Genomic DNA, 27,224 nt, shown 5'->3' on the forward strand with positions numbered 1-27,224 from the left:
AGCTTGACAAGCATAGAGTTGGATACTTCTTCTTCTAAAAAAAGAAATGGTAAGAGGCACATTTGCGTATTTTTGTTTCTCTAATGTACTTTCAATTTCTGCCATGGTTCTATTTTTAATATGGAATGTGTCTTGATCTTATGTAACCAAAATAACTGCTTTTAAAGGCATGCATCCGAAAACAAATCCAGTTTGGTTATGATAGTCATAATGCAGCTAAATCAATGACACAATTCCTACATAAATTAAACAATTCCAGATTAGTAAAAATCTCAAAACTGTGATCGCCTTGTCGACGATAGTTTGGGCTGATAGGGACTAAATTAAGATGTGAAGTTTGTATGTAGAGCAGATTACATATGATAATTTTCAGTTAGGATAACTTCAATGGGTCGATTTTTCACCTCCTAAATATTCTCATAAACCTGAAAAAGCTGTTTTGACATCATCACACAGTATTGCTCACTCAGGGTTCAGTGAATTTAATGTGTTTAAATAGAAAGCTATGGTAGTCCAGGTCTGTTTCTGAGGCGTGTTGATTGGCAGTGGATCAGTAGAGATAATCTACTCTCAATATGTAATGGCTGTAAAATGCCATCTGTTAGAGGATTCACTCTCTCATACTCTTCCTCAGACATGGTTAAGGTTCCCTGCAAGCCATAAATTTGAAGAGTAAAGGCTAACAGATGCATTAGATATGCCAAGAACTATCACGTTTGCCATAAAGTTACAAAAATGTCTATTTAGTTATTTTTTTTATAATTATAGATGCAGTTCTTTGAATACTTTTTAGATTGGTATTGGTAAGCTAGACCATATAACCTGAACTACACTGCATCCTATTTCTATGGATCATCTCGTGTTTGTTCACTTTTTTAAAGTCTGCCTATGGAAAATCGAAATGATTGAACAGAATTTGAAAAGGCACACAGCAGATCTAACTGGTCAAAGAATCTGAATGTAGAGCTCAGTGACACAATTGTGTTGAAGACACAGATTTGGCAACGCCTACCAAAAAAACTGCTATAGGTTGAAGGTTCCCGAGAGCATAGTGGCCTCCATAATTCCATAACAGGTTTAAACCTGTTACAGCATGAAAATGTCTCTGTGCATGAAGCCAGAAAAACACTGTTTCCAAGATTGAAGTGAAAGACAGACTGATGTGGAGCACTGACCTCAACCCTACTGAACAATGCTGGAACCAACTGTACCCCAGACCTCCTTTTCCAACATCAGTGATTGACCTCACAAATATTCTTTCATCATCATAGCCAGGCCTTCAAATTTAAGTGGAAAACCTTCTCGAAAGTGGAGCAAAGGGGGGCTAAATCTATGTAAATGCTCATGGATTTGGAATGCGCATATGTCAATGTGATTGTCAGTTGCCCACATACTGTACAGCTTATTGGCCAAAGTATGTTGACACCTGACTAAAGGTTTTTTAAACATCCAATTCCACATTTAGTCCCTATTTACTGTTATTATAAACCTCCACTCTTCTGGGAAGATGTTCTACTAGATTTTGAAGTGTGTTTGTGGAGATTTGTGTTCGTTCTGCGACAAGGGCATTAGTAAAGTCAAGTACTGATGTAGGGTGTGGAGGCTTCAGTGTTTAGTGCAGTCAATGTTTCGGTTTATTTCAAAGGTGTTCAGCAGGCCAATTGAGATCTTCTACTCCCATTTAAAACATACATTCAGCGAGCTGGCTTTGTGCACAGGTGCTTTGTCATTTCCCGAATGGCAGGCCCCTGGAACTGTACATGGTTTTTAGATATATAAGTACTTTTTCTTGTCTTTCTTTTTGTTTTGTTTTTTGTTTTTTATTTATTTATTTTTTTTAATAACTATAAGCTGTGTCACAAGCCTTATCATAAAGAACAAGACATGGTTTGATGGCAATATTTACAGTCAAGGAATTTTTGGTAAAACTGATTTCTGTTGCTTTGTTAAGCTACAATATCCTAATAGAAAATCTAAAATCTAAAAAAGGAAATGTCAGACAGCAGCTAAAGCACACTCACAACATCCCCACAACTTCTTAATCCTCTCGTCTCCTCTTGTCAGCCATGACCTAAATGTGTATCAGAAAGACAAAAGCTCCACCATATCAGATCTGCTCTGGAAGAGTGGCTCAAGAGAAGATTGTACTTATTTCACCCGACACTCCTGATCTCATGAGGTTCTATTGAGAGCCAAACATTTCACAAATAACCCTCACATAATGGCACAGACTCCTTTGACACTGTTCAGCTATCAAAGTGAGGCCTTTTCACTGCTTTGCTTCACAGAAATAAATTATACCTTAAGAATACACATATTAAATATTTGATGTTGGATTTATAGAGGCTCTATGCCAAGATCTACAGAACAAGCTTTTTATGAAACCCTTAAGTATGACCTCATTAGAAATCTGGAACTGTTATCCATTTAAAACATCTCTGAGGAAGTTTTACTTTCTTAAAGTCTAAACCCAGTGAGAACACATACACAAATTTTAGGTATCAAATTGTTTAAATCACAATATGAATATTAGAAAACAATATGTGTGGTTCAGGCCTCTACTTGCATGAAGTAGAATTCTACATTTTCAGAAACAGTTTCTTGTTGTGTACTTTAGTGTCCATGAGCTGAAGTTAGTGTCTCTGTGACATTTATATTTATGTGTTTCCTCTGGGTTCTTCGGTTTTCTTCCACCTCCCCAACATATGCCAGTAAATTGATTGATTGTGCTAATATGCCTTTAAGGGACTGCCGACCCATCCAGGTGTATCCCGATCCCAAACCCCAGCATTCCAAGGATACGCTTTGCATCCAACAGGACCCGTATAAAGATACTCTATAAAGATCAAATAAGGATGAATAAATAAATCTATATATTTTTTACTGTTCCACATAGTCAGAGCATCCACTAGGACCAGTATAAAGATGCTACAAAGAATGAATAAATAAATGAATCAATCATTCAATCATTTGTTCATTCATTCAATCAATAATTTTTATACGATTTCATACAGACACTTTAAGGCAGGGGTGTCTAATCTTTTCCACTAAGGGCCGATGTGGGTGCAGGTATGTGGAAATAATTGGACATCCCTGCTTTAAGGGTTTCAAATCAGGGGGTCCTGTCTCCACCATTTGTGCATGTAGAGTATGCATGTTCTCCCAATGTTTTAGGGTTTGTGTGTCGTAGTCTAACTGGCTTATCCAGTGTCCACATTGCAATTGTGCCCTGTTGGCACTATTATCCGGTGTGCCCCCACCTTGTGTCCTGAGTTCCCTGGGATAAGCTCCAGGCTCCACCTTGACCCTGTATCAGATAACCATATACTGTAGGATAATGGATTTATGGTTGAATCTGGCTATTTTCAACAAAATGTAATTCTTTCCTGTTGCTTTGTGAACATTTTGCATTCCTCTGTTATGTCGGTGGAGCAAGCAGGCTAATTGGGAATATTTTCCCACGGTTTTTCTCGGGAATGCCTGTCTTTTTCTCGATTGGCTTTTCCGCGCCTCCGCCTTCCTACGCGCACACGCCTGCGCGCTCCCGTTAAACCCTCTCGAGCGGGAGCGCGCACTCGGCGACAAGGTGGTTCGCAGAGCGAATCGTGCAGGGAAGAGAGCCGCTGGAAGGGTGTGATATGATATGATATGATATGCATGGAGTTATGGTGAGTTTGTTTGAGTTTTACTGTCCCTGATTATGAAGTGATCTCGATTGTGTAAGGAATATTGTAGGAATTAAGAGACGACTCGCTGCTGCGGCGTCCTGGTTTTAAACCGGAGTCGAACTGGTTTTAATATGGACACGAACCGTATTTGAGTGCTTTAGAGACTTCAGTGTGATTTACTATAGCGGAAGAGTTTTCAGGTCTAATCTGATTTTTGTTTATACTTTGAATAAGTTTTGCTGTTGTGCTTGTTACAAATAAGTAACAATAAATATTTGCCAATTAACCATTTAATAACTCCAAAATGTAATAAATGAGAAAATATCAATCATGTCCCAGTGACCGAAAAAATAATACATTCAACTCAAATGAATAAACTATTCAAATGTCTAAAGAATTGATTTTTCTTCTCTTTAGGTAACAGCACCTCTATGTGGTTTTCAAGATCATCCTTCCACTAGATACCACACAAGATCTGTCTAAGGCTGTGTAGAACATTCCAGCAAATATCTTAAAAACTGCTGGCTCTTTTTTTAATCCTCAACTTTTTTTATTATCCGGTTTTATCCTCAGCCTGTTGCACGAATCAATTCCCATTTAGAAGATGATCAAAAGTGAAGCCAAAAGTGACCGAGTGCTGAGGAGTGCCTCGCCGCATAGAAATGCATACAAATCAGACTTCCACTCCATCAAATGCTCCTTCGAGGGCCCGTCTCTCTTTTACTCCTATGGAGGGAGCGAGGCACGAGGCAGACCATCAGGGAGCCGAGTGAACGAAATCAAAAGCATTTTTCTTCAAATGGATACCCAACAGCCACAGGACCAAATCAAACCGGGAATGGCTAAATTGCAGCGGAGTTCCTCCTCATATAGATCGAGTATGGGAAGCACCTCCAGCATGGAATCGGGCACCTCAGAAGTGGTACGGAAATCAGAGGGCATCTCGTTTGACAAAGTGGCACTAGCAGAAAAGTTCTCGGAGACCAGAAAGCTTTTTGAGAGTGGGCTGCCGAAAGACAGAAATGCACCTGATAGATCTGTCAGCCGATCCTCTCTGCGTAGTGCTTCAGAGGATGGCAGGGATGTAAAGAAGCTGACAGAAAAGAGTGAACAAATTCAAGCCAAAGGAGGACAACCAAATGAAGACAAGGACAGAGGAAGTGCTGAGCGTGAGACGCCGCCACATAAGTCTGCACTAATGATGAACAATGCAGGACCGATATCCAGGAGACTGGAGAGCTTCATGTTAGACAGTGACAGTGAGTCTTTGTCTGGCCCATCTGTCTCAACTCGTTCACAAAGTCCAAGTAGTCATTCCCAACCACCATCGTCCCCAAACAGCGAGCATTCAGATCCACCTTTGTCACCTGTTAGTAATGGTTCTCCCACATCATACACTCTGTGGCCTGAAAGCTCTTCAGGCCAGGTAGATGGAACTTCAAAAAGTGAGTCTCCGTATTCACCAACGACACTGAATGAAGTCTTCATGGAAGAAAGCCCTCAGTGGAGCAGCCATAGCACAAACACCACCATGGACAATGCTAATGAAACTCTGGTTTCTGTTGTGTCAACAAAACAAACTGTACTTTTTAAAAGTGAGAAGCGTCATCGTTTGTCTCTGAGCAGTGGTTCTGTCAGTCCTTCAGGAGATGCAAATGAAAATTTGGAGCTAAATGTCAAAGAAAAGCAACACAAAGTGGAGTTTGGTAGCCCGGCTCTGTCTACGGTTCGAGCTGAAATGGTGGTGGTCCATAATGAATCATCAGAAGGTGAGAGCAACGAGGAAGAACGAGTTGTGGATGATGTTTTTGAAGAAGTCAAGGAGGACCAATCTCCCACAAATCTTCCCACAGAGCTCACTGACAGAAAGGAGGTCCAAATCCTATATCATGAAGATAAATCAGGGAGGGACTTTATGATAGGGGAGGAGAAAAGGATGGAAAGGGTCGATAGAACAATGGTTGTGGAAGACAAGGATCAGGAAAAATTGGCTGAGGATAAAAATGTGCACAAAGGTGAGACTGAGCAAGTGGAGGATGAGAAGGTGAAAGTGGTACAAGAGAACGTAGAGCAAGTGATAGAGAACCATTCATGCAGTGAGATGAAGCCTGAACAGAAAGTGATGAAAAAGGAGGAAGGTACCAGTCAGAACGAGCAGAGGAAAATCGAGGAGCATGTGGAAGAATATCATGATGTGGTGCAAGAGGAAGATGAACATGATGTTGAAGAAGTGACCGTGAAAGAGAAGCAACAGCAAATGAATGAGGACTCTGCTGGCAAGAGATCTTTGATATGTGGAATTGAGAATGCTGCTTTTGTGGACGACCGGGAAAGTAAGTCAGACTATCAACAAAAGGAACAAGACACAGAACCAGACTTTGATCATTTGCAGGAATATGAGGAGTTTCCAGGCCTCTCTGATGAAGAAGATATCACCCCAAGGAGGAAGATCAGGTTCTCCACTGCTCCTATCAAGGTATGGGGTAAACTTAGGCTTGTATTTCTACCCACTACTTGGTGATAAAAATTGGTGAATGTATATATTGGTAAATGTTTTTAGAATAATAATAAAAAAAAAATGTATAAGTCCTATTGTAGTAGCATTAGCCAAATTCTCTTTTCTGTTGTAGTCTGTATTTGTCAGTCTTGGCACCTTCTTCAGTTGGGAAATTTTCTTTGTTTGTTTTATCTGTGTCTGTTTTTCCTCTAAATTTTTTTACAAGATCTCACATGCTGGCAAAAGTGTTTTTTAGTACCAACATGTTGCTCAACAGTGGCAACCAAAGAGCAGGTTTGCTGTTTTCAATAGTACTGCATAGGTAAAACATCTGATTCTGGATCAGTAAATAGGGCACTCAGGTGCGAGGAAACAATCCACTTTTTGGAACAAAGATCCTGTCTGAGCTTGCATTAAGTTAGGCATGTCATTTATTTTTTGCCTCTTGACAGTCAATGTGGAAAGAGAAAAATAAAGGTAGAAAGAGAAATAGCCTGAGGCGTAGTGTATTTTTGTGTGCTGAGCTTTTAGCTGACCTGAAATAAGGGTTGGAATAGCCACAACTTTTTTCACAGATGGTAACCAAATGCTTAATAAAAGTTCATTCCATGTTCATGGGGGACCTGAGGGTGTAGAACAGAAAAAAGTCTTTATATAGTAAAGCTGACTTGTATTGAAGTGAGGCCTCAGGAAGTGATCCTATGTACTCCAATGTTTATGTTTTGTGAATAGGTTCTTTAAAACATTACTTAATTGTTCAACAATTTTAGCCAGCTGATCACAAATTATTATTATTTTGTGTGTGTGTGTGTGGGGGGGGGGGGGGGCGCTAACCCTTTTGTTACAAATACCCCAATGGGTTCAAGTAGGGTTCAAATGACAGGAGATCATATCCTGATAATGCTTACAGTTTCTACATGGAGTTCCAACTTGAAAATTATGTTTTCCCCTGCTAGGAGCTCCACAGGTGTCCATGAGGACTAGATCAGTGGGATCCCATGGAGATCATAAAGCAACCCAATAAGAATTTGTGGGCCCAGAGAAGATCTTGTACTCATGCAGGTGTGACTGGAAAAAAAATGTATATTGCAATACAAGGAGAGACCCATAGAAAGAATTGTCAATTCATGGAGGAACATTTTTAATTTTGAGCTTTTTCGAAGTAATTGAACCAAATGAGCTCATTGGAAAATCTTCAGCATTTTAAGGGGGCAGAAACAGGACACAACAGATAAGCATAATTTGACTCCCAGCATGAGATCAGGTGTGTTAGGAGCAGGAACAGCAGTAGAAACTTTCAGGTCACTAATAGGTTAATATTTACTGGATATTTCATTGGGGGTATCATGTCTCATTTTGGCTGAGGCCCCTTAAAGTTCCAACTACCATCCATCCACCTTCATGCCTGTCAAAGTCAAATAGCCTCTCAATTATAGAACATTATATTTCACATCACACTCAACAGATTAGCAAAGCTTTCTGTATCAGAACTGGGGACACTTATATCAGCAGTGTTTCTTTATCCTCATATTTCAACTCAGGCTGTCCTATTTGCTCATGTCTGAAATGTCTATAATGTCTTGCTTTTCATGAATCCTAATTTCAATTTCAGTGATTATGCCTGCAAGTTTCCCTTAGCATTAAATAGTAACTCTCCAAATGTTGACTGTTTTTTCTTAATGTCTGTTGATGTGGATGTTTTTTTGCAAGGTCATGCAGTTGACTAGATGGCAAAAAAGAGACATCCTTGGAGGGGAAGGATTGGTTGGCATCACACAGGAAGTGTATTGTTTAAGGTCATGTGACTGTCGGACAACTAGAAAGTGGAATACTTAAAAGGCACAGATCCTGCTTGGGAAAGAAAGACTCCTCTGTGTGTGTGTGTGTGTGTGTGTGTGTGTGTGTGTGTGTGTGTGTGTGTGTGTGTGTGTGTGTGTGTGTGTGTGTGTGTGTGTGTGTGTGTGTGTGTGTGTGTGTGTGTGTGTGTGTGTGAGAGAGATACTGTTAATTCACATGCACTCTATAGTGTGTTTTAAATATGTTAACTGGTTGCCACTAATAGTAGTTTTACTCTTATCAGATGTTCTTTGGCAGTAGCCTTGTTTATATTATAATTAATATTATACACCTTTTTCCTTTTTATGAATTTTTTTTCATTTCCTTGATTTATTTGGTAGCTTTCTTATAGCAGACATCTTTTACTTTGCCTCGTCTATGAATCACACTTTAACTTCCTCTTCTTCTTAAAAAACAAAACAAAAAAAGAATTTTCCTCCTTTGCATATCGCCGTTAGACAGGTTTGATGAGGACCTGAATAGATATAAAGCTGCCTGTCTTGAACGACAAGAGTGGAAGCTTTTTTTAATATATATATATATATATATATATATATATATATATATATATATATATATATATATATATATATATATATATATATATATATATATATATATATATGTCTTGAGCTAAAAATCTCTGATGCCCTCATAACTATTCTGTATACGTAAACAGTTTTTTTCCCTTCGCTCATAAGTCTTACAGCACCATTATTTACTGTTGAGGTCCAGTTATGTCAAAAATTTCCCACATTTTGTATTGCAGCATTACATAAGCAAACACACACTCGAAAATCCCGGTTGCTAGAGTGAGAAGTCAAGTCGTCTGGCACTAACAGGTGGGGCTAAATCAGGCTGCTTTCTGTGCTGCTGTGGTGTTGGAGAGATTTCACCCTTGACTAGTTCCACTTCGAGTCTTGCAATGCTTATTACCCAGCTGCATCTACAGCCTGAGACACAACAGCTCCTTCCAAAAAAAACAAAAACACAGTGGAATCCAAGCCTAATGTGTGACCTGATTACTGCTTTTACTCCTGTGGTTTCTCACTCTCATCTAGTCGTGCAGTTATAAATCTCATCCCTGCTTGTCACCAAGAATAAACTGTGCTCTGTGTATGGGGAAAGAGGCATACAGCAGGAAAGAGAGAGAGACTGCTCTGTGTATAACTGCTGAAGAAAAGACATTGCTCAAAGGTGCACGGTTACTCCATGACAACAGGAAACCCAAAAATGTTGTTGTTTTTTTAAATACAGGAACAAAATGCTGATTGTGGCCTCGTGTTTGGTCCTAGTTGTATAATGTGCTCTTTTGAGATGGTGTATTATAACTAGCAGCACTTGTAATAAAATTGGTTACTGTATTCTATATTAACAACTCACAGTGACCTCAGATGCACCATATTAAAGTTCTGATACAATTAGTATCTGGATTGAGGCTTTTTCACAGCAGCAGATTCGTCGTTTTGTTTGGGTTTGTATTTGTAATGGATACTGCTCACTTCTGATCTTAGCTGTAGAAACTGTTCAACCTTTTGACCCAGTATATACTTGTGTGTATGGGATGAGTTTAAGTACCTGGGGTCAACAGTGCAAAGTAATGGAGAGTGTGTTAGAGAAGTGAAGAGAAGAGTGCAGGCAGGGGGGAGTGGGTGGAGAAGAGCGATAGCAGGAATGATTTGTGATAGAAGAGTATCTGCGAGAGTAAAAGGGAAAGTTTATAAGACTGTGGTGAGACCTGCGATGTTGTATGGATTAGAGACAGTGGCATTGAGTAAAAGACAGGAGGTGGAGCTGGAGGTAGCAGAGCTGAAGATGCTGAGATTTTCATTAGTAGTGATGAGGATGGACAGGATGAGAAACGAGTTTCTTAGAGGGACAGAGCATATAGAATGTTTTGGAGACGAGGTGAGAGTCTCTCTCACCTTGATTGAGATGGTTTGGACATGTGCAGAGGAGAGACATGGGTTACATTCAGGTAGTTGGTTTAAAAGAGGAAAATGTAGAGGACAGAGTAGTATGGAGACGAATAATCCGCTGTGGTGACCCCTAACATTAGCACTCAAAAGAAGTAGGTGTGTGTGTGTGTGTGTGTGTGTGTGTGTGTGTGTGTGTGTGTGTGTGTGTGTGTGTGTGTGTGTGTGTGTGTGTGTGTGTGTGTGTGTGTGTGTGTGTGTGTGTGTGTGGATTATGGACAGAATGGGCTTCAAAATAGGCTTTGATGAAAAAAATGTAAAGTTTCCTGGTTGTTCTACTGTAGACTGTTCGCTGATTTCTAGTTGATGTGTTGCTTTTATTAATTGCTTGTAGGCCAAGTTTGTTGCTTGTATTGGGTTCCCTCTCTCTCTCGCTCTCGCTCTTTCTCTCTATCTATCTCTCTCACACACACACACACACACACACACACACACACACACACACACACACACACACAAAATCTGATCTGCTGTAGTCTGCCAGATTAAAAATAATTGACCATACGTTTAATAGAATCATTCACTCAGGCATGTTATAGTCATATAGTACATTTCTAAATCTAAAATTGGAATTGGGGTTTCCTTTTTCCTTGACACAGGATCTGTCTATATCTGTGGTTCTCATAGTTTGGTCCGGAGAGCCTGGGGGTTGTTAAATTTATAAATAACTGTAAAATTGAACACAGTTTTCTTGAACATATATATTATTATTATTTATTTTAATATAATGTATTTATATTAAATACATTATATTATATTATATTCATTTTTTTATATAATGAATTTAATAAATTTTATATATATATATATATATATATATATATATATATATATATATATATATATATATATATATATATATATATATATATATATATATATATATATATATATATATATATATATATATATATATATATATATAAAGCTCAAATACCACTGACTGACTCACTCACTCATCACGAAATCTCAAAAACCACTGAACGGATTGCAATGAAATTTGGAACATACCTTCCTCTTGGGTCTTAGGTGCTCACTAAGAAAGGGTTTTGAAACATTCGCCCTGGATCGCGGCTAACTCGCGAAAAACGCGATTTCTCACGCATTGTAAACTCTTCGAAATAACATTACGGATCCTAATGAAACTTACTACATTGTTTCTTATTACATGTTAGATGCACGATAAAAATTATTTTCAAAGTAGTTTGCCCTGTATCGGTACTACAAAGGGGTTGTACGTTATTTGTTGACGTTACGTTCTGATCTCTGATCATCCAGTCCTGCTCAGTGCTTACTGCTTATTGCCATATTGCTTAGCGTTCTGCCTTCCGTAGCGAAGCACGGGTACTTTCAGCTAGTGTGTATATATATATATATATATAAGTATAATAAGTATTGAAAGTGTCAATGTTTTTTTTTTTTTTTTTTTTTTTGCATTTAATAATCAAAAATTAAGTTAAGCGTGAATTCTCACTGTCTGCCTGAAACATTATGGGATTAAAATTTAACTGTCTGTGTATGCATGGCTGCAGGTCTTCAGTACATATTCTAACGATGACTACGATCGAAGGAACGAAGAGGTTGACCCTGTATCGGCATCAGCCGAGTACGAGCTAGAGAAGAGGGTGGAGAAAATGGATGTCTTCCCGGTGGAAATTCAGAAAGGTAACATATAAAATTTGGTGAGTGATGGGCTGCGCATGGTTTGGTCACTGGAGTAGGTTTTCGGTATCATGGGAAATTAGTTTTAGTGGGTGGAGCGAAATTGCTTTGTTTGAAAGTGGGTGATCATGTAGAATACCAGGAATTTCAGAAGAATTAACCCCATTTGTATTCCAGTTTCTATTGTGAATGACATTTTACTTCTAACAAAATGGATATTTTCATCATTTGACTCTTGGCACTAAGGACTCCTACTTATACACTTAGTTCATTTTTTCAATGCATATTGGCTTATTGTTTGTATTAAACAAAATGTACATATGGTTTTCTCCCCCAGTCCACTCATTTATGTTATCGGGTGATTTTCTAATTGTCCCTACTGTGTGAATAAATGTGTGTTTGTGTGGGTGTGGATGTGTGTGCACCCCACCTTGTACACCACTTTTCCTGGCAAAGGCTCCAAGGCTTCCCCATGACCATGTGTAGGATGAATGTTATAGAAGATGAATGGATTAATTCGAAGACATGTTTCTGCACAGAACTATATTTTCTTTAGTGTAGAAATTTATGTTTAATGCTTTTCATTAACAGGTGATGAAGGTCTGGGGATCAGTATAATAGGAATGGGTGTAGGAGCTGATCAAGGTCTGGAGAAACTTGGTATCTTCATCAAAACCATAACTGAGAAAGGAGCGGCTCAGCGCGATGGCCGGTACCCAAGTTAAATCGTACAAAATTTCCAATCTTTATAATATATTATGGACATATTACCAGTCAGCAGATTCCTACCAGCTGCTAATTCATAATTCAATGCATTGTCCAGCTTTTCATTTTCGGATCGAGTAATATATGATGCCTCTGTAATTTTTGTATGCCGTGTCTTTGCCAGTGTTCAAGTCAACGATCAGATCGTGGAGGTGGATGGGATCAGCCTCGTAGGAGTCACCCAGCTGTTCGCTGCCACTGTACTTAAGAGCACTAGAGGACTAGTGAAGTATGAACACGCACATAAACATGACGGAGCTCAAAATTGCATATCGAGTCAATCATTTACTGTGAAGGATTCAAGGTGGAGTTTGTTTGCCATCAGGATATGTACCGAAGTGCTTCATTATTTAGCAGTGCCTTCTTAGTGTGACCTCTTAACTGTAGTGTCTGGTTTTAGTGCTCATAGATCATAGGGCGTGTTTGTGTTTGTTCAATGATAGTGAATATTTGAGACTGAAAGATCAGTTAATGATTTATTTCACTGGTAGCTTATCTGTCATGTGTTTCTTTACTGTTTCCAGTAAAGGGATGTAGAACCAAGAACATGTCAGGAGTGTAAAATTAAACAAGACAAATTTTTGGGGGGTATACTTTTTTTTAATTAAACATTTTTACAGGCAGCAGAACTTTCCAAAATTACTTTTCTTTTCTAGCTGTTTTCAGCCAGAACTCCACAGCAAACCTATGATCAAATTCTGTAATCTGTGTATGCGTTTTTTGGTTTAGAATTTACGTCTAAATCCAAATGCAGGTTTCTGATTGGCCGAGAAAAGCCAGGGGGTGAAAGCGAAGTGGCTCGATTAATCAGTGAAACTCTGGAGCAAGAAAAGAACCCGCTAAAACAGTTACAGCAAGATGATGACTTTATCGACCTAGAAGCAGAGAATGAAGAAAAGGATCCCCACCCTCGAGAAGCTCAACTTGAAAAGCAAACGGCTCACATCTTACAGGAACACATCAAGCAAGAAGCCCAGCTACTAGACGAAGAAAAGAACCCAATAGATATGGAGAAGGTACTGTAAGAGCGAGACAGTAGAAATTTGAGAATGCATTGGTTTATTTACTTTTGAACTGTTTATCAGTTTGTGATTGGTCTGTTTTATTTGTTGCCATAATACAGAATGGAGAAGCTCGGGTGGAGGAGAAGGAGGAGGAGAAAGAAGATGACACAAGCTTTGATTTGACTCAGGAAGTGTTTGCACACTTAAAGAATCAAGGCATTGTTATTCCTGAGGACACAAATCACACTGAGCTGGACCAAACATTTAAAGAGGTATAATGGAGGAACATTTTTATAACTGGATGCTGACTGAGATTAACGTCTTACTGTGGGGTCATTAACATTTAAGTCAGAACAAGTATTTATAAGCTTCAAAATGGCTAGCAACTTTGGGGGGGGGGGGGTCTCCATCTTTTAAAAAAATGATTATTATTGTGTCTTCTAAATGCAAATGTCAGAAGAGACATTAGACACAATATCACCATTTGTACATGCAAGTCATAGGTGGCTCTTTCCCAAAATTTTATCATAAAGTTGGAGGCACACAATTGTATTGTCTTTTAATGCAGTAGCATTTAATTTTCCATTTCCTTGAACTAGGAGATCCAAATCTGTCCCCACCATGACAATGGCTCTGTGCACAATTCCAGTTCCATGAAGATATGCTTTAAATGGATATGAGTGAAAGATCTAGAGTGGCCTGCTATTGAGCTCTGAACACAACCTTTTTGAACACTTTTGGGATCAAATGGAACGCTGTCTGCAACTCCGGTCTCCTCAATCTACATCAAAAACCTAATATCACTAACACCCTTGTGGTTGAATGAGCAAAAATCTCTGCAAGTACACTACAAAATCTTTGAAGAGTTGAGGTTATTATAAAAGCAAAATGGGACTAATTGTGGAAAGAGATCATACAGATCTTTTGGTCAGGTGTCCACTGATGTTTTCAACTGAAAAGAAAAAAAGAACAAACTTCACACACAAAACATTTTGGGCCGAATTTGGTATATGGAAAAAAATTGTGTTCCTTTTATTTATTTGAATATATTCATTGCTAATAGTTCCAAATTAAACATTTCCCTCAAACACTCTCTAAGCTTGTTCTATCTTTCTTTCAGCTCCAAATGAAGCACAACACAAAACTAGCGGAGCTGAAGCAGATGAAGGAAAAGGTAGGCAGAATCTCGGCCATGCCCTCTGTCATGCTATCTTTCACTGTTAAACAGTGTGTCTGTACATGTTTCTGTAGCTGCGAGTGTGTGAAGCTAATCGCTTAGCCTGGGAGGCTCGAGGTGTGTCTCTGGAGAAGAGTGTAAATGAGAGCAGAGAGAGAATAGAGAAGTTGGAGAAACACTGGCTCGAAGCTCAGGCTCTCTGCAAGACCATCAACGAGAGACTCGGCGAGGCCCAAAGTCAGCACGAGTCACTACAGATCAAATATGACAAAACCAACAAGCAACTACAAGATTACAAAGACCGGTAAGACACAAAGCATTAAATAAACTTGTGTTCAAATATATAAGACACTGGACACTAGACCATTTGTGTAGTGGTATTAATACTTCGAGATAGTCACCACGGATACTGTAGGCTCAATGCCGACATCGGCAAAAAGACAATTGTCCAGAGCCAAGCTGACTGTACACATCACTTCTGGCTTTTCTTATATGGGCCAAGCTCAGCTGAAAGCAGTTACTTCCATGCTGGATGTAGCTGTGTGTATTGACTTTCTACCTGAGCCCGTTACACCACAGGTGGGACGCGACTAGAAATAAAGAACTGGGCCAACTTGAAAAAAAAAATTTTTAAATACTGAGAATTCTGCAGACTGCAGTCAAATAATTTTCAAGAGGAAACATTTTTAAGTGCAAAGAAATAATATAGTTAATGTATTAAATGTTAATTCTATAGTATTGTGTAATGTTTTAAATATATGTGTAGTTTCAAGTTTATTTGTAATATGTACAGATGTCAGTGACAGTTTGTGCAATAAAATTCTTTAGTGAGGCTACAGGCAAACTACAGCAATATTAGTTAGCAATATTAGCAATATAAGAGTTCTGTGAATTAAGAATTGTGCAATGCCAGTGTGTTAAACAGAGTGCATAGTGCATATATGTATGAAATGTATAAAAGAGTCAGTTGGCAGTGATTTGCAATGAGACTGTATTACAGTTCGCTGATGATTCTTCAGCCTATTGGTTCTGAAATGAATACTCTGGTACTGCCTGCCTTATGGCAGTTTGTTAAACAGGCTGTGTGCTGGGTGACTGGCATTGTCACCCAGCACAGTCAAGTTTGCTCACACTCTTTCTAAATTTTGTAAGGTTTAGTACAACATACTAAATATATACCAACATGCTAGTTATTAGTTTAACTGTAGTGTAATGAAACATTTGTTTAGCTAGCTTTGTAAAATCAAGCTAGTATATTGTGTATCAGTAGACAGTACAGTAGAAAGAGCTAATATTAAGCTAAAGCTTTTTGATTTATTAATAAATATAATTATATAATTTAGAATTTATAAATAAGAAATGTAATAGAGCGCTCCCGTGCAGCGTGCCAGCTCTAATGTAAAAACAAACAGCATGTGGCGTCAGCAATTCGCCCCTAGAGGCCATTCTCTTTATGACGGCGAAAGCCGGAAAAACTATCTGTATAAATTTTTGCCGATAGTTCCAGCATTCAACTATCAGCGCCTCTACCTCTATTAATAACTAAGTGAAAAGCAATTGCAGATATGATATGAGTGAAACATATATTTATTATAAAATGTTCAAAGTATGTCTCTGGCATTGTTTAGAGGGCTGTTCCAAATGTGGCGGCAGGCCGCATTCAGCCCACAGACACATAGTTTGGTAACCCCTGTTCTATACAATTGTTCTGTTTGGGAACCCCTGTTCTACAACAACAGTTAGGGGAAGAACCGTACATACCTAGAAAAGTTATATGTCCCAATACTTGTCCATATAGCATATATCTTGCATGATAGTAAAATTATCAGTGAAATTTAAATGAAACTGTATGCTCGTTTGAGCTCACTAGCCATTGGGTAACTTGAGAATATGAAAAAGTGAAAAAGGCCTTAAATAATTAATGCATTTGAGTGCGAGTGAATTAATTATGCTCCATTTGCAGGGAGGCTGAGTTTATGAAGAGAGAGAAGGATTTGAAGAGACGTATAGAGGACAGAGAAAGGGATTATAAGAGGACCCTGAGAAAGCTTCATGAACAGGTAAATCTGGCAGTGTGCTAAGCTTTGATTATAATGTGATTAAGTCATCGCTGAAGATAAGATTCTTGTTTGTGCATTTACAGTACAGTATTTTAAGGAATAAATATTTGTCTGAAACTTTTATGAAAGTTGTGACTTGCTCTTATTATTGTTGTGTGCATTCATTTATGCACTTAAATCACAATTTGTCAAGCTAATTGATCTTGTTGGTTAGTGGTGATTGATTTTTCTAAACCAGCAACTCTGACAATAGTTTTGTGATTGTATTTATGCATTTATTTTAATGTTGGGTATAATGGGTTTTTCTGCCACAGGAAAGTCTTCAGGACAGAGAACGTTTTGCTTCTTGGTTTCTTTTTACATTTCTTATGTCTCTGCCACTAGGGTTTGAAACATTGCATGAACAACCTAACAAAACATGCACATAGATTTCTTAAGTGCCTTTCTTGCTGTTTTAAGTATATTTAGGGGAGGTGCAAGCTTAATGGTAAAGATGTTGGACTGCTGATCTTCAGGTCATGAGTTCAAATCCCACTCCACTAAATTGCCACTGCTGGGCCCTTGAGCAACGCCTGTTGTTTTTGAGTTTAAAAAAGTTTGCTAGTTTGCTACTTACTGTCATTAGAGGTTATGATGAAAGTATGTTCTTGTGGATTTTTTACAACATTAGATGTAAATGGACAAAACATATAACTTTTTAAAAAACATTGATTTAAGGCGCATTTACATTTTGTTTGTCTGTTGGTCTTCAGATTGCCGTTCTGGAAGGTCGAGTGAGTTTGGATCAGCCCGAGGATTCATGCAGTCCTGCAGTAGAGAGCCAGCAGAGCAGCCCTACCTCAGGATCCTCAGATAGGAACGAGCGTGCTTTAGACGTCCTCGTTCATGGTAGTGCAGAATCATTCCAGCATGTTTTGAATTCTCATTTCTTAGGCATTTACGCCCAACACATCCTTCCCACATTAAAGCTCCTTGCATTAACAGTCTTTTTTATATTAGTTTGGTTTGCTCATAGTGAACCTTTACTACAATTTAGATTATTTGATTGGGATTTTATGTGTTTGATTATTTCCTAAAGAATGTTTGCAGCATGCAATGCCCTGATCCCAAATTTGCTTCTAGTTTTGCACTGCAAATAAAGTCAGATGTTGCAATAATAAGCAGTGTTATGAAACCTGTTGCTTTTTAGATGCCGACTTGGGGGAGGCCATACCCCGGACAGATTGTCTAGACTGCAGCGCTTACAGAGCCAAAGCCAGGCTCACCCAAGGAGTCCAGCGCAAAAGACCGTCTCGAAGCAAACTCAGAGAGTCGGCTAGGAGCACACAGTCATCTGTTCAACCCCAGGTGACTTCTAGTGTATTAAAATGTAGTCCCAAAATAAAAATAGTAGATTATTATATGGTATAGTATTATAGTATACCAATTGTAGGATACTAGTATTCTAGTATATTTAAGAAATATACTACATACATGGCATCTCGTCTGTTATAGTGTATGTATATGTTCTTTTGCTTGTTAACTTTAATATGATTATCTCAAATCTTTAATTCCAGTGATTATATAAAATATAGCAGGCTTTTAAGTTAATTGATCTCCTTTAATTCTTTTTATAGCAAGGAGAGAGTATAAGCGATAACAATGTGGAAATGAACCGGAGACGATCTTATTTGGAGAGCCTTTCCATACCTGTACCCACTGCACTACCAGGCGGCGAGCAGAGGAGTGAGTCTCAAGGCATGACGAGGCCTGGTGGAGAAAAAGGAGGTGATCTGTCAAGCTCTCCCTCACTTCAGGGTCTTATGCAACATGTAGAAGGCAGCACAAGGTCTAGCCTGTCTCCTCCTAAAGACTCGTCTACACCTCACTCTCCCACGTCCAGCCAGTCATCCACCGGCCTGCTCCACAGCCTTCGTAACAGGAGGTACAAGAAGAAGGAGAGCAGCCAAAGCAGGAAGAGCAAAGGTGCAGCATTGCTTTTTTTGAATTGCTGATTTCATTCTTTTATGATTATAATGTTAACGTACTGACTTTGAGTTTTTGATATGTATTGTAATATTACAGTGATTTTAGGAAAGCAGGTTAGCATTTTAAATTGTTATAGAGATAAAGAAATAAAATAAGGGATCTGCAATAATAGAAAAATTAATCAAGATGGTGCTGTGATGCATTCTACCCTAAAATCAGTTATTGTTTAATTCAATTCAAATCAAATCAACCAGAATCAAGAATTCAACAATGTTGAGGGACAAGCTAAATAACAAAGTTGCTCTTTTTTTTTATATAAATTCCCAATGTTCACTTAATATCGATAGTTTTATAAACTTAATAAAAACTTTCTTTCGGCTTCTCCCGTTAGGGGTCGCCACAGCGGATCCTCCGCACGTTTGATTTGGCACATGTTTTACGCTGGATGCCCTTCCTAACGCAACCCTCCCCAATTTATCCGGGCTTGGGACCGGCACTAAGAGTGGCTGGGGATGGTTCCCTGACCGGGAATCGAACCCGGGTCGCAGCGGTGGGAGCGCTGCATCTTAACCACTAGACCACCAGGGGACCTAGTTTTATAAACTTAATAGGAAACTAAAAAGAACATTGTGTGATTTATTTTTATTTTTATTTTTTTTCTCTTTTTTTTTTTCCACAGATGAAGAAAGTGATAGCTCAACAACAAGAACATCTAAAAGAAGATTTCCAGATTTTGGGTAACTACCAAGTTGTCAAACATTTTATATATATTGCATGCTCGTTGGGTTTATTTTTCTTTTTACCTTGTTTTTCATTAGAGGTCTGCGCAAATCGGGTGGGAAAGGCCGCAAGCAGGAAAAGGAGGCACAGCGGGGTTCTGTCGGAAGCAGGTAGCTTTTTCTCATCAGTTTTATGTCCATTTAAGTCCATTTGAAAGGTTTTCTCCCCATATAATATAAAATGTCATTTCTGGTTGTAAGTAATAATTAGTGCCACTATATCTGCACTGTTCTCTCTTGTCTAAACACAGGAGCTCCAGAGAGCTTGTGGATGAATCAAGTGGAAACGCCTCTCCCTCTGACTCTGTATCCTCCATCCCATCCTGCATGCCTTTCTCCTGGTTCGGAGACAGGGAGCGGTCTCGAGACAGGGAGAGAGAAAAAGAGCAGTCGCTGTCCAGCTACAGTCTTCCCCACAGTCCTACAGAGGGACACACAGAAGATGGAACAGAACAAAAGAATAAGGTGAGAAATTAACAGCAGATTTTTGCATGCATACAGAAACTTTTATTCAGTTTTCTACTGGTTAGTAGCTGTCGAATTATTTTGGTAAGTTTTTATAAAAGTTTTATTAATGTGTGTTTTGTTTTTTTTTTGTTTTGTTTTTTTTATATGTTAACACAATTAATTATAAATAACAGCAGCCAATATCAAATAAATACTCTGTCTGTCAGTGTGAACGCATGCAAAACGAGAATATTTCCACTAGCTTGCAGGAATTGTAGGAATTGTATCTCTCATTTTTACCCCTAATGAGCAAGCTAGTGGAAAGGAAATAATCCCTAAAATGGTTTGAGGATGAAATCTCGTGAGGAACCAGACAAACAGGAACCCATTTTAATCTGGTTGAATGTCCATTCGTTATAGTTTCATCATTGTTGAGCTTCTCAACTTTTCACTGATGGACACCTGAGTGCAAAACTGTTCATATTAATTCCAGTCCAAATCTATATTCATGGGTCTTGTGTTAGCTTCCAGCTGAGATTTTGTACCCTAAGGCTGTTCATGTGAAACCATCCTCAGAAGCAGCAAACGGTTACCAATTGATGAGAAATCCATCCAGAAGTTGAGCCTCAGGATAAAAGTTCAGTGATATAATAACTTTGGAGTAATATTTATTATAAATGGTATCTCATTGAGACAGTCTCTTGATTAATATTGAAGTCAGCCGTTTGCTAGAACTGTTTCTTGAACTCTTCTTTGGAACAGAGCAACTTGTCCTGGCTCTCTCGCCTCTCGTACTCCTTAGATTTGGTACAGTATGAAAATATTTACAGCGAATCATAATCTCCTGCATTAGATATAGCAAACTAACCTCTTTCAGTCCCTCAATTCTTTTTATAGAGGATATTAGTGTGTTATGCAGACTGGTCACTTGGCTTTGTCTGATTTTGGAAGTAGTTATATGACTGACTGATGTCTTCGTAAATGTACCACAAACACTGTCCAGCAGTGGAGTAGTCTCACTCTAAGTGTTGGTACCAAGTTTAAAAATTAAACCTAAAAGATATCTGCTAACAATCTAACATTAACAGAGCCTTAGGGGTGTCATTATTTATTTATTTATTTATTTATTTATTTATTTATTTTTTAGCAAATATGGCCACAAATTCATATATTGACACCACATATGCATGCAAAAGTTATTCGGCAGGAATTGTTTGGGTGAAAGCCTATTTATAGACTTATATTGGCTTCATTGGCTTATAATATATTGTATATACACTGCATGTCACAACCTAAGTGATTCCAGTGTGCATCATACCAAGACTCCATAAACACAATAGTCTAATGCAATCACACAATGCAATGCAACAAAATGAGTCACACTCATTTTAAATATTCAATACTTGCCATTAATTAAGTGCTTATAGATTAGAGGAAATTTTACTTGTGACTTTAGCATAAAAATTGGTGGCCACAGTTTATTAAATAAATAATCACCATGACACATCTGTAGCTCTGTTTGCTGTTGCTTGTACCTCTTTTCTTTTTAATATCAGTAAAGCAATGTACATATACTCATGTTCCACTTAATTAGGAACACATTTCGCCAAGTCTTTTTTTCATTTTCAGTGCTTCGATTTTGGTAAGCCGTTGTAAGCTCAGATTCCTGTTGTTGGCTGACGTTAGACATACTCTGTTATGTATTCTAAGATGCTTTTCTGCTCCTTAAAGTTGTAAAGAGTGTATTTTGTAAGGTTTTTATTTTGAGCTGCCATAGCCTACCCAGTCTGGGCACTTCTCCTTATCAACAAGAACTTTTATCCTTTTTTTTTTATTATTAATTGTAAACGCTAGAGACTGCTCTGTGTAAAAAGGTGTTCCTATTAAAGTGGCCAGTACAACTTACGTATTTTGGGGGGGAAAATCACAATTGTCATGCATGTAATCAGGCTTTGCTTTGATATAATTGTATTCACTTCTTGTTATGTTAATGTAACATAAACTGGTTTTTGATTGGATGACCAGTGTTGTGATAAAAAAAATATTATATTGGCCTGATTGAAAAGTAGATCTGGCTGTAATTTAAATACGTTTCTAACTGAATCCACCTAATATGATGTAGCCCATGATATTCAGAAAGCAGTTAAACAGCAAAATGAAGAATGAATAGGATGGATTATTTTCAGAAAGAAATTATTGGTAATATTTTTACATATGAGAGAAAATCTCATGAAATTCGCTGATTTTATTTCAAGTTATGATTACGCAAGAAGTACATAAATCTTACATTTTTTACAATATGAGTAGGCATGGTGTAAGGAGACTTGATGGTAGAAATGGTCTCAGATACTTGCACTGTGCTTTTTTTCCCCCCTAACAGAAGGGGGCGTATTGTCATATTTTTATATACTGTAATTCAACACAGTGGGATAAAAGTAATTTTAAATATGTGGGGGAAGTAAAACAGTCTTTCCTTGTTAAACCCAGATTAATTACATATTAACTCTGTTTGTTTGTACACGTGTGTGCATGTGTGCGCGTGTGTGTGCGTCCTGGCTGCTGCAGAGCTTTGATTTGAACACCAGCAGTCCTCGCTCTGCCCTGGCCTCTTTATTGAGTGAACCTCGTACTCGAGGACACTCCCAGAAGCTCGTCTTCTCCTCCTGCGAGGTGAGCGACCGCAGTGGTCACACGGTCGATGCAACGTTATAAGTAACTGATCATCTGAGACTGATTGTTTAATAAATCAGAGGCTCTCAACCTTTTCCTCACAACATATATCAATATTCTCTTTTCATTTCAAACGCTAGACACTGGGCCAGTAAATTAGTCTTTCCTGACATGATTAGGTTGTCAAGTTTGTACAGTTTCGATTGATAAAAAAGGCATGCCACTTTATGGTAAACGCCATATGTTGGATATTGAAATATGTTTGTTTACAACAGAAGATTGTCTGTGTGATGATGTAAACCTAGCAAAGGTGTTAAAAGTACACAAGAGCAAGTTTGCCTGTGTAACCTATAAACACTATGTTCTTTTTTTTTTTTTTTTTTTTCCTTCTTCTTCTTAAAATTACAGATGAGACTTCAAAGGCAGGTCTATACACTATCCATGTACAAATCTCATTGGACTCATATGAAAGTTGCTTGTAAACAAAGAATTTAGTTCTAAATCTAGTTAGAATAAAACCAAGTTTACTATTAATTGTGGCACTGCTTCATCCAGGTGGAAAAGTGGAATGTACTGAAAGGAGTGTTCAGTTTGCTTTCTTTCTTATATCACTTTGTTTCCTCTCTCACTTTTACTCGTACTTTCTATGGCCTCATTCCTGAATGTGCTCTAGATTCAACTTGCCCCAATAACTTTTTTTGTGGAACTGCAGTAACATGGTTAGAGTTTACACAGCTCACAGTGAACAACCCTGGATTTTCAGATTTTCTTTTTTCTAAGAATATACTATATATTTATATAACTATTTTATATATTTTGTATATATGTAATATGTACAGTGCATCTGGAAAGTATTTACAGTGCTTTACAATTTGTTATTGTCATTAAATGTCTTCAAACCCAGGTATGGTGATGTAGTCAAGTCTGAGAAAGACCATGTTCATCAGTACAATCATTTGTATTAATGATACGAATATCATCTTTAGTAAATGCCTGATGGTTGTGACTGTTTAAATGAGGATAGTAGTTTGTATACAGTTTGAGTAACAGAACCAACTATATTTGGTAGAAAAGATTGTAAGCAGGTAGAAACAAGCTGGATTACAGTATGGATAACATACTTGTAGAAATCCCTAGTTATGAATTTCATTGATGTAGATAAGACACACCATTTATACTAATGCTGGAATTTTCAGTGCTTTTCTGTTGTTGTTGTTTTTTTTGTTTTTTTTTTGCAGTGTTGCATATCAAATTTAAAAACGATCTGAAGTCTAATTTAGCCTCTGCCCACCTCTGCTTTAAATCAATATGCAGATACAGATGGTGTTATGTAAAGTTGAATGATATTAGGCCTAGAATCTAACTTTCAGGTACGCCACAAAATACTCTACAATGATAAGAAACATAATTATGCAGTATAAGATGGTATTCATAGCCACTTAAATAGAACATGAATAAAATTAATTTTTTGTGTCAAGATATTGACCGGATAGTGCAAGAATTATTAGATGAGTCCTGAAAGTAGTAGTATTTTTGATGATGAAAGGTTGTTAAAGCACAGACTTTCTAATTACATGTATTTTAGATACATTTTATTTAAAAACTGTAGCATTTAAATAAATAAAAAAAAACAGGTTTATTATCCAGAGGACATCTTTGTGTGTACTGTATGTGATTGCTTGTTGGTTTGTGTTCTCATACTTGTGTTCTTGTTCAGACCCTCAATGATGAGCCTGCTGCTGTCACAAGGCAACACTTGTGGCAGAACCGCCCTCTTTTTGACTGGACCAATCAGCAGGTGTGCCACTGGTTGATGGGCATGAACATGGACCAGTATATAGCAGAGTTCACTGCGAAAGGCATTGATGGCAAACGTCTGGCGAATTTGGACAGCAGTAAATTAAAGGTGGGAATTCACCAATAACGTATTCATTATAACCTGCATGCATGGTCATTGTTGAGTAAAATGCAGACATTTGTGATCATTTTGCCATAGGAGCTGGGGGTGTCGAGTCAGAGAGATCGTGCCACCATTAAGAGGAAGCTGAGGGACATGAAGAAGGCACAGGAAAAGTTTGAGAAGCAGCGGGCGAAGAAGGAGAAGGAGGTTCGACTGAGTACTGGTGGTAAACCTGCAAATCTTGAATCTGCTTGCTAAATCTGAATCGGCAGTCATTTTTACACTTCAGGGAAAAGCCCCCCAGTGTGGGAAAACACGAACATTCCCAACAGGATGTCATCTATGTCGTGTACGTATGTGTGCATCTACTGCGAACCATGGATGTTATGGACGTAGAGACACATTCAATTGGAAGTTACTTAGATTCTTCTAGCACATTCTCTCAGTTCCAGTGCTTAAGTAAAAAAAAATATTTTTCACAAACTTTAATCATAGGTTTATCTTAGGATCTTTATATGTCACCTCAGAGCATATGACCCAAAGTGTCTTAATTACACTGCTGCTGTTTTCAATTGATTCTTGTCTTCCACCTAAATGAACTTATTTTAAAATTTTACTTTTTGAACTTGAATATGAACATGAGAATAATGTCCTGATTTCGGCATGTGGCAGGTGTCATTGAAGGTAGGACGCAATTTTAGCAAATCACAAACCAGGGAATATGAATATCACCATTACCCCTTTAGTGCATTTCATTGATTGGCTTAATTCAATGCTTAGCATAAAATATTACAAATAAAGTATTACACATCTTAATTTCATACAAACAAAAACAAAGCTCTATGCATACGATAGCTAAAAGAAGTACTTAGCTAACTAATCTTAAAAAAGCTCTACATATAAAATATTTGAACATTTAAGTGGCCCAAAACTGGGCCCTGGGGTACCTCGCATCCATATCATAAGCAAAACTCTTGTGGTGATGTCATATCATTGAATCTGTGTTTTGATGATGAACTGTAGCCTAAACTCCAGCCTTGTTGAGCCACTAAGGCTGGGACATGCACACAATCTAAAGTAGCAGTTCTTATTTATTCACACTGGAGGGCAGCAGTGTAATTGAAATGACCCATAGAGCACTTCTCATTAGGGTCTGCATTCACGAAGCTTCAACCTGCTGATACTGGTTCTGTCTTATCTGGCATAAACAGGGAATTTTTTTTTGTAGCAAATCCCATTTACTTTTCTCTGGACTGCTTTGTGAATTCTAGATTACACTCAGCACTTTAGCATGATCGCGTACTTGAGCAAGCAAATGTCTACATTACAAGGCACACACACACATGCTTTGGCAAGTAAACCTACTGAATGGAAATTGAGTGTACACTTTTATGTGTGCACATCACCTTCCCTACTGGACACTTTGTCTTTTTAATGATTTTTTTTTTTTTTTTTTTTTTTTTTTACAAAATATCCGCTTATTTTTATTGTCAGCTGTACATAATGAGGCAATGCTGTCAGTGGAAATGTGTCAGGAAGAGAAGACGTCTTCACTGTCTTTTATGCCACAGATGGTTTTACATGTGTAATGATAAATAAAACGTATTTTACATGAACCTCCTGTTTTATTTGACTTGTTTTTCACACATAACCAGGCAAAAATATTTGAGATAATGGGGAAAAACCTGAAAATTGAAGGATGTGGCCAAAAAACGTGAAATGGAATAAATTCAGGAACAATTTAGAAAAAAAAAAAAGGAGAACTACAATTTATATATATATATATATATATATCAATCTCAGAATACATAAACTAAACAAAATTATAAAAGCCCACATTTTTCATGAGCTTAACTCAAAGATCCAAGACTTTTTTTATGTACACAAAAGGTCTATTTCTCTCAAATATTGTTCACAAATCTGCGTTAGTGAGCACTTCTCTCAACAGTTTTACTGTTCATAACAGACAATCTTGGACCACACCAGCCCAGAACCTCCACATCCAGCATCTTCACCTTCAAGATTGTTTGTAGAAAAAGTCTTAGATCTTTGAGTTCACCTCCTGAAAAATGGGGGCAAAAACAACTGTTGCATTTATAATTTTGTTCAGTATAGTAAATTCTAGGTAAATGGCCTTTTTTTTTTTTTTTTTTTACACTATTCTGTGAGTTCTGTTGTAAGAAATATGCAAGATAACCTAAGAAAACCTTCCTGGTTAGAACTTTAAAGGGCACTAAACAAATGCAGAACAGATTTTTTTTTTTTTAAAGAATTGATTAAAAAAAGATGTTTAAAAAAAAAACTCTTTATTTAGTTTTATTGGACAGTATGTTTGCACCAGAATCAAGCTTTTTTTTTTTTTACATGTGAATTGTGCTTTTCAAAACCGAGAATATTTGAACAATATAAACCTGTTGGTACATATTTTGTAACCGGAAACAATGTCTGACTTTTCCATTACCATCAAGTCAACCTATGGACATGCATAATACTTTTTATATGAAATGGTGGCAGATTGCATGAATGTATTTCAGCCCTTGTGTAGTCAAATGACATGAAATGATGATTTGTGCGAGTGAAGTAAACGGATATCCATCAGTACGCCAATGTGAAACTGAAATCAGTACCAATCTTCACAAGCCATAATAATAATAACAATAAAAAAAAACATATATATATAAAAAAAAAACAAGAATTAAGAAGTAAATAACGGTTAAAAGGGGGGAAAACAAATATTTACATTCATCTAAATCTGAGTACGACGGAAAACATTTGTGTAAAATAGAAATCCTGAAGGATGTAGGAGCTACACATC

At 37.7% G+C, this 27,224-nt stretch overlaps 1 protein-coding gene across 3 annotated transcripts; it reads left to right on the top strand.

Annotated features, from left to right (window-relative positions):
• Positions 1-3,504: 3,504 nt before the first annotated feature.
• ppp1r9alb (protein phosphatase 1 regulatory subunit 9A-like B) lies at positions 3,505-26,025 on the top strand. 3 transcript variants are annotated; one of them, XM_083522942.1, is made up of 20 exons: positions 3,505-3,668; positions 4,086-6,144; positions 11,510-11,642; positions 12,231-12,351; positions 12,529-12,633; positions 13,159-13,420; positions 13,528-13,680; positions 14,529-14,582; positions 14,660-14,889; positions 16,549-16,645; positions 17,398-17,533; positions 17,835-17,992; positions 18,262-18,610; positions 19,293-19,350; positions 19,432-19,503; positions 19,644-19,857; positions 20,602-20,646; positions 22,405-22,509; positions 24,227-24,415; positions 24,506-26,025. In XM_083522942.1, the coding sequence occupies exons 2-20, from the start codon at positions 4,273-4,275 to the stop codon at positions 24,665-24,667; spliced, it is 4,515 nt and encodes a 1,504-aa protein (XP_083379068.1). In that variant the 5' UTR covers positions 3,505-3,668; positions 4,086-4,272; the 3' UTR covers positions 24,668-26,025. The 3 variants fall into 3 exon arrangements, with proteins under 3 accessions (XP_083379068.1, XP_083379069.1, XP_083379070.1); XM_083522943.1 differs by lacking the exon at positions 20,602-20,646; XM_083522944.1 differs by lacking the exons at positions 20,602-20,646; positions 22,405-22,509.
• The last annotated feature ends 1,199 nt before the right edge of the window (positions 26,026-27,224 follow it).

Source organism: Silurus aristotelis (assembly GCF_946808225.1).
Source record: "Silurus aristotelis genome assembly, chromosome: 20".
In the NCBI taxonomy this organism is placed as follows: domain Eukaryota; kingdom Metazoa; phylum Chordata; class Actinopteri; order Siluriformes; family Siluridae; genus Silurus; species Silurus aristotelis.

Excerpts from the sequence above, each read along its gene's own strand:
- ppp1r9alb (XM_083522942.1), top strand. The coding sequence starts at position 4,273 with ATGATCAAAAGTGAAGCCAAAAGTGACCGAGTGCTGAGGAGTGCCTCG. Across the intron at positions 13,421-13,527 it reads ACCCAATAGATATGGAGAAG|AATGGAGAAGCTCGGGTGGA; the intron begins GTACTGTAAGAG and ends GCCATAATACAG. Across the intron at positions 19,504-19,643 it reads CGGGGTTCTGTCGGAAGCAG|GAGCTCCAGAGAGCTTGTGG; the intron begins GTAGCTTTTTCT and ends GTCTAAACACAG.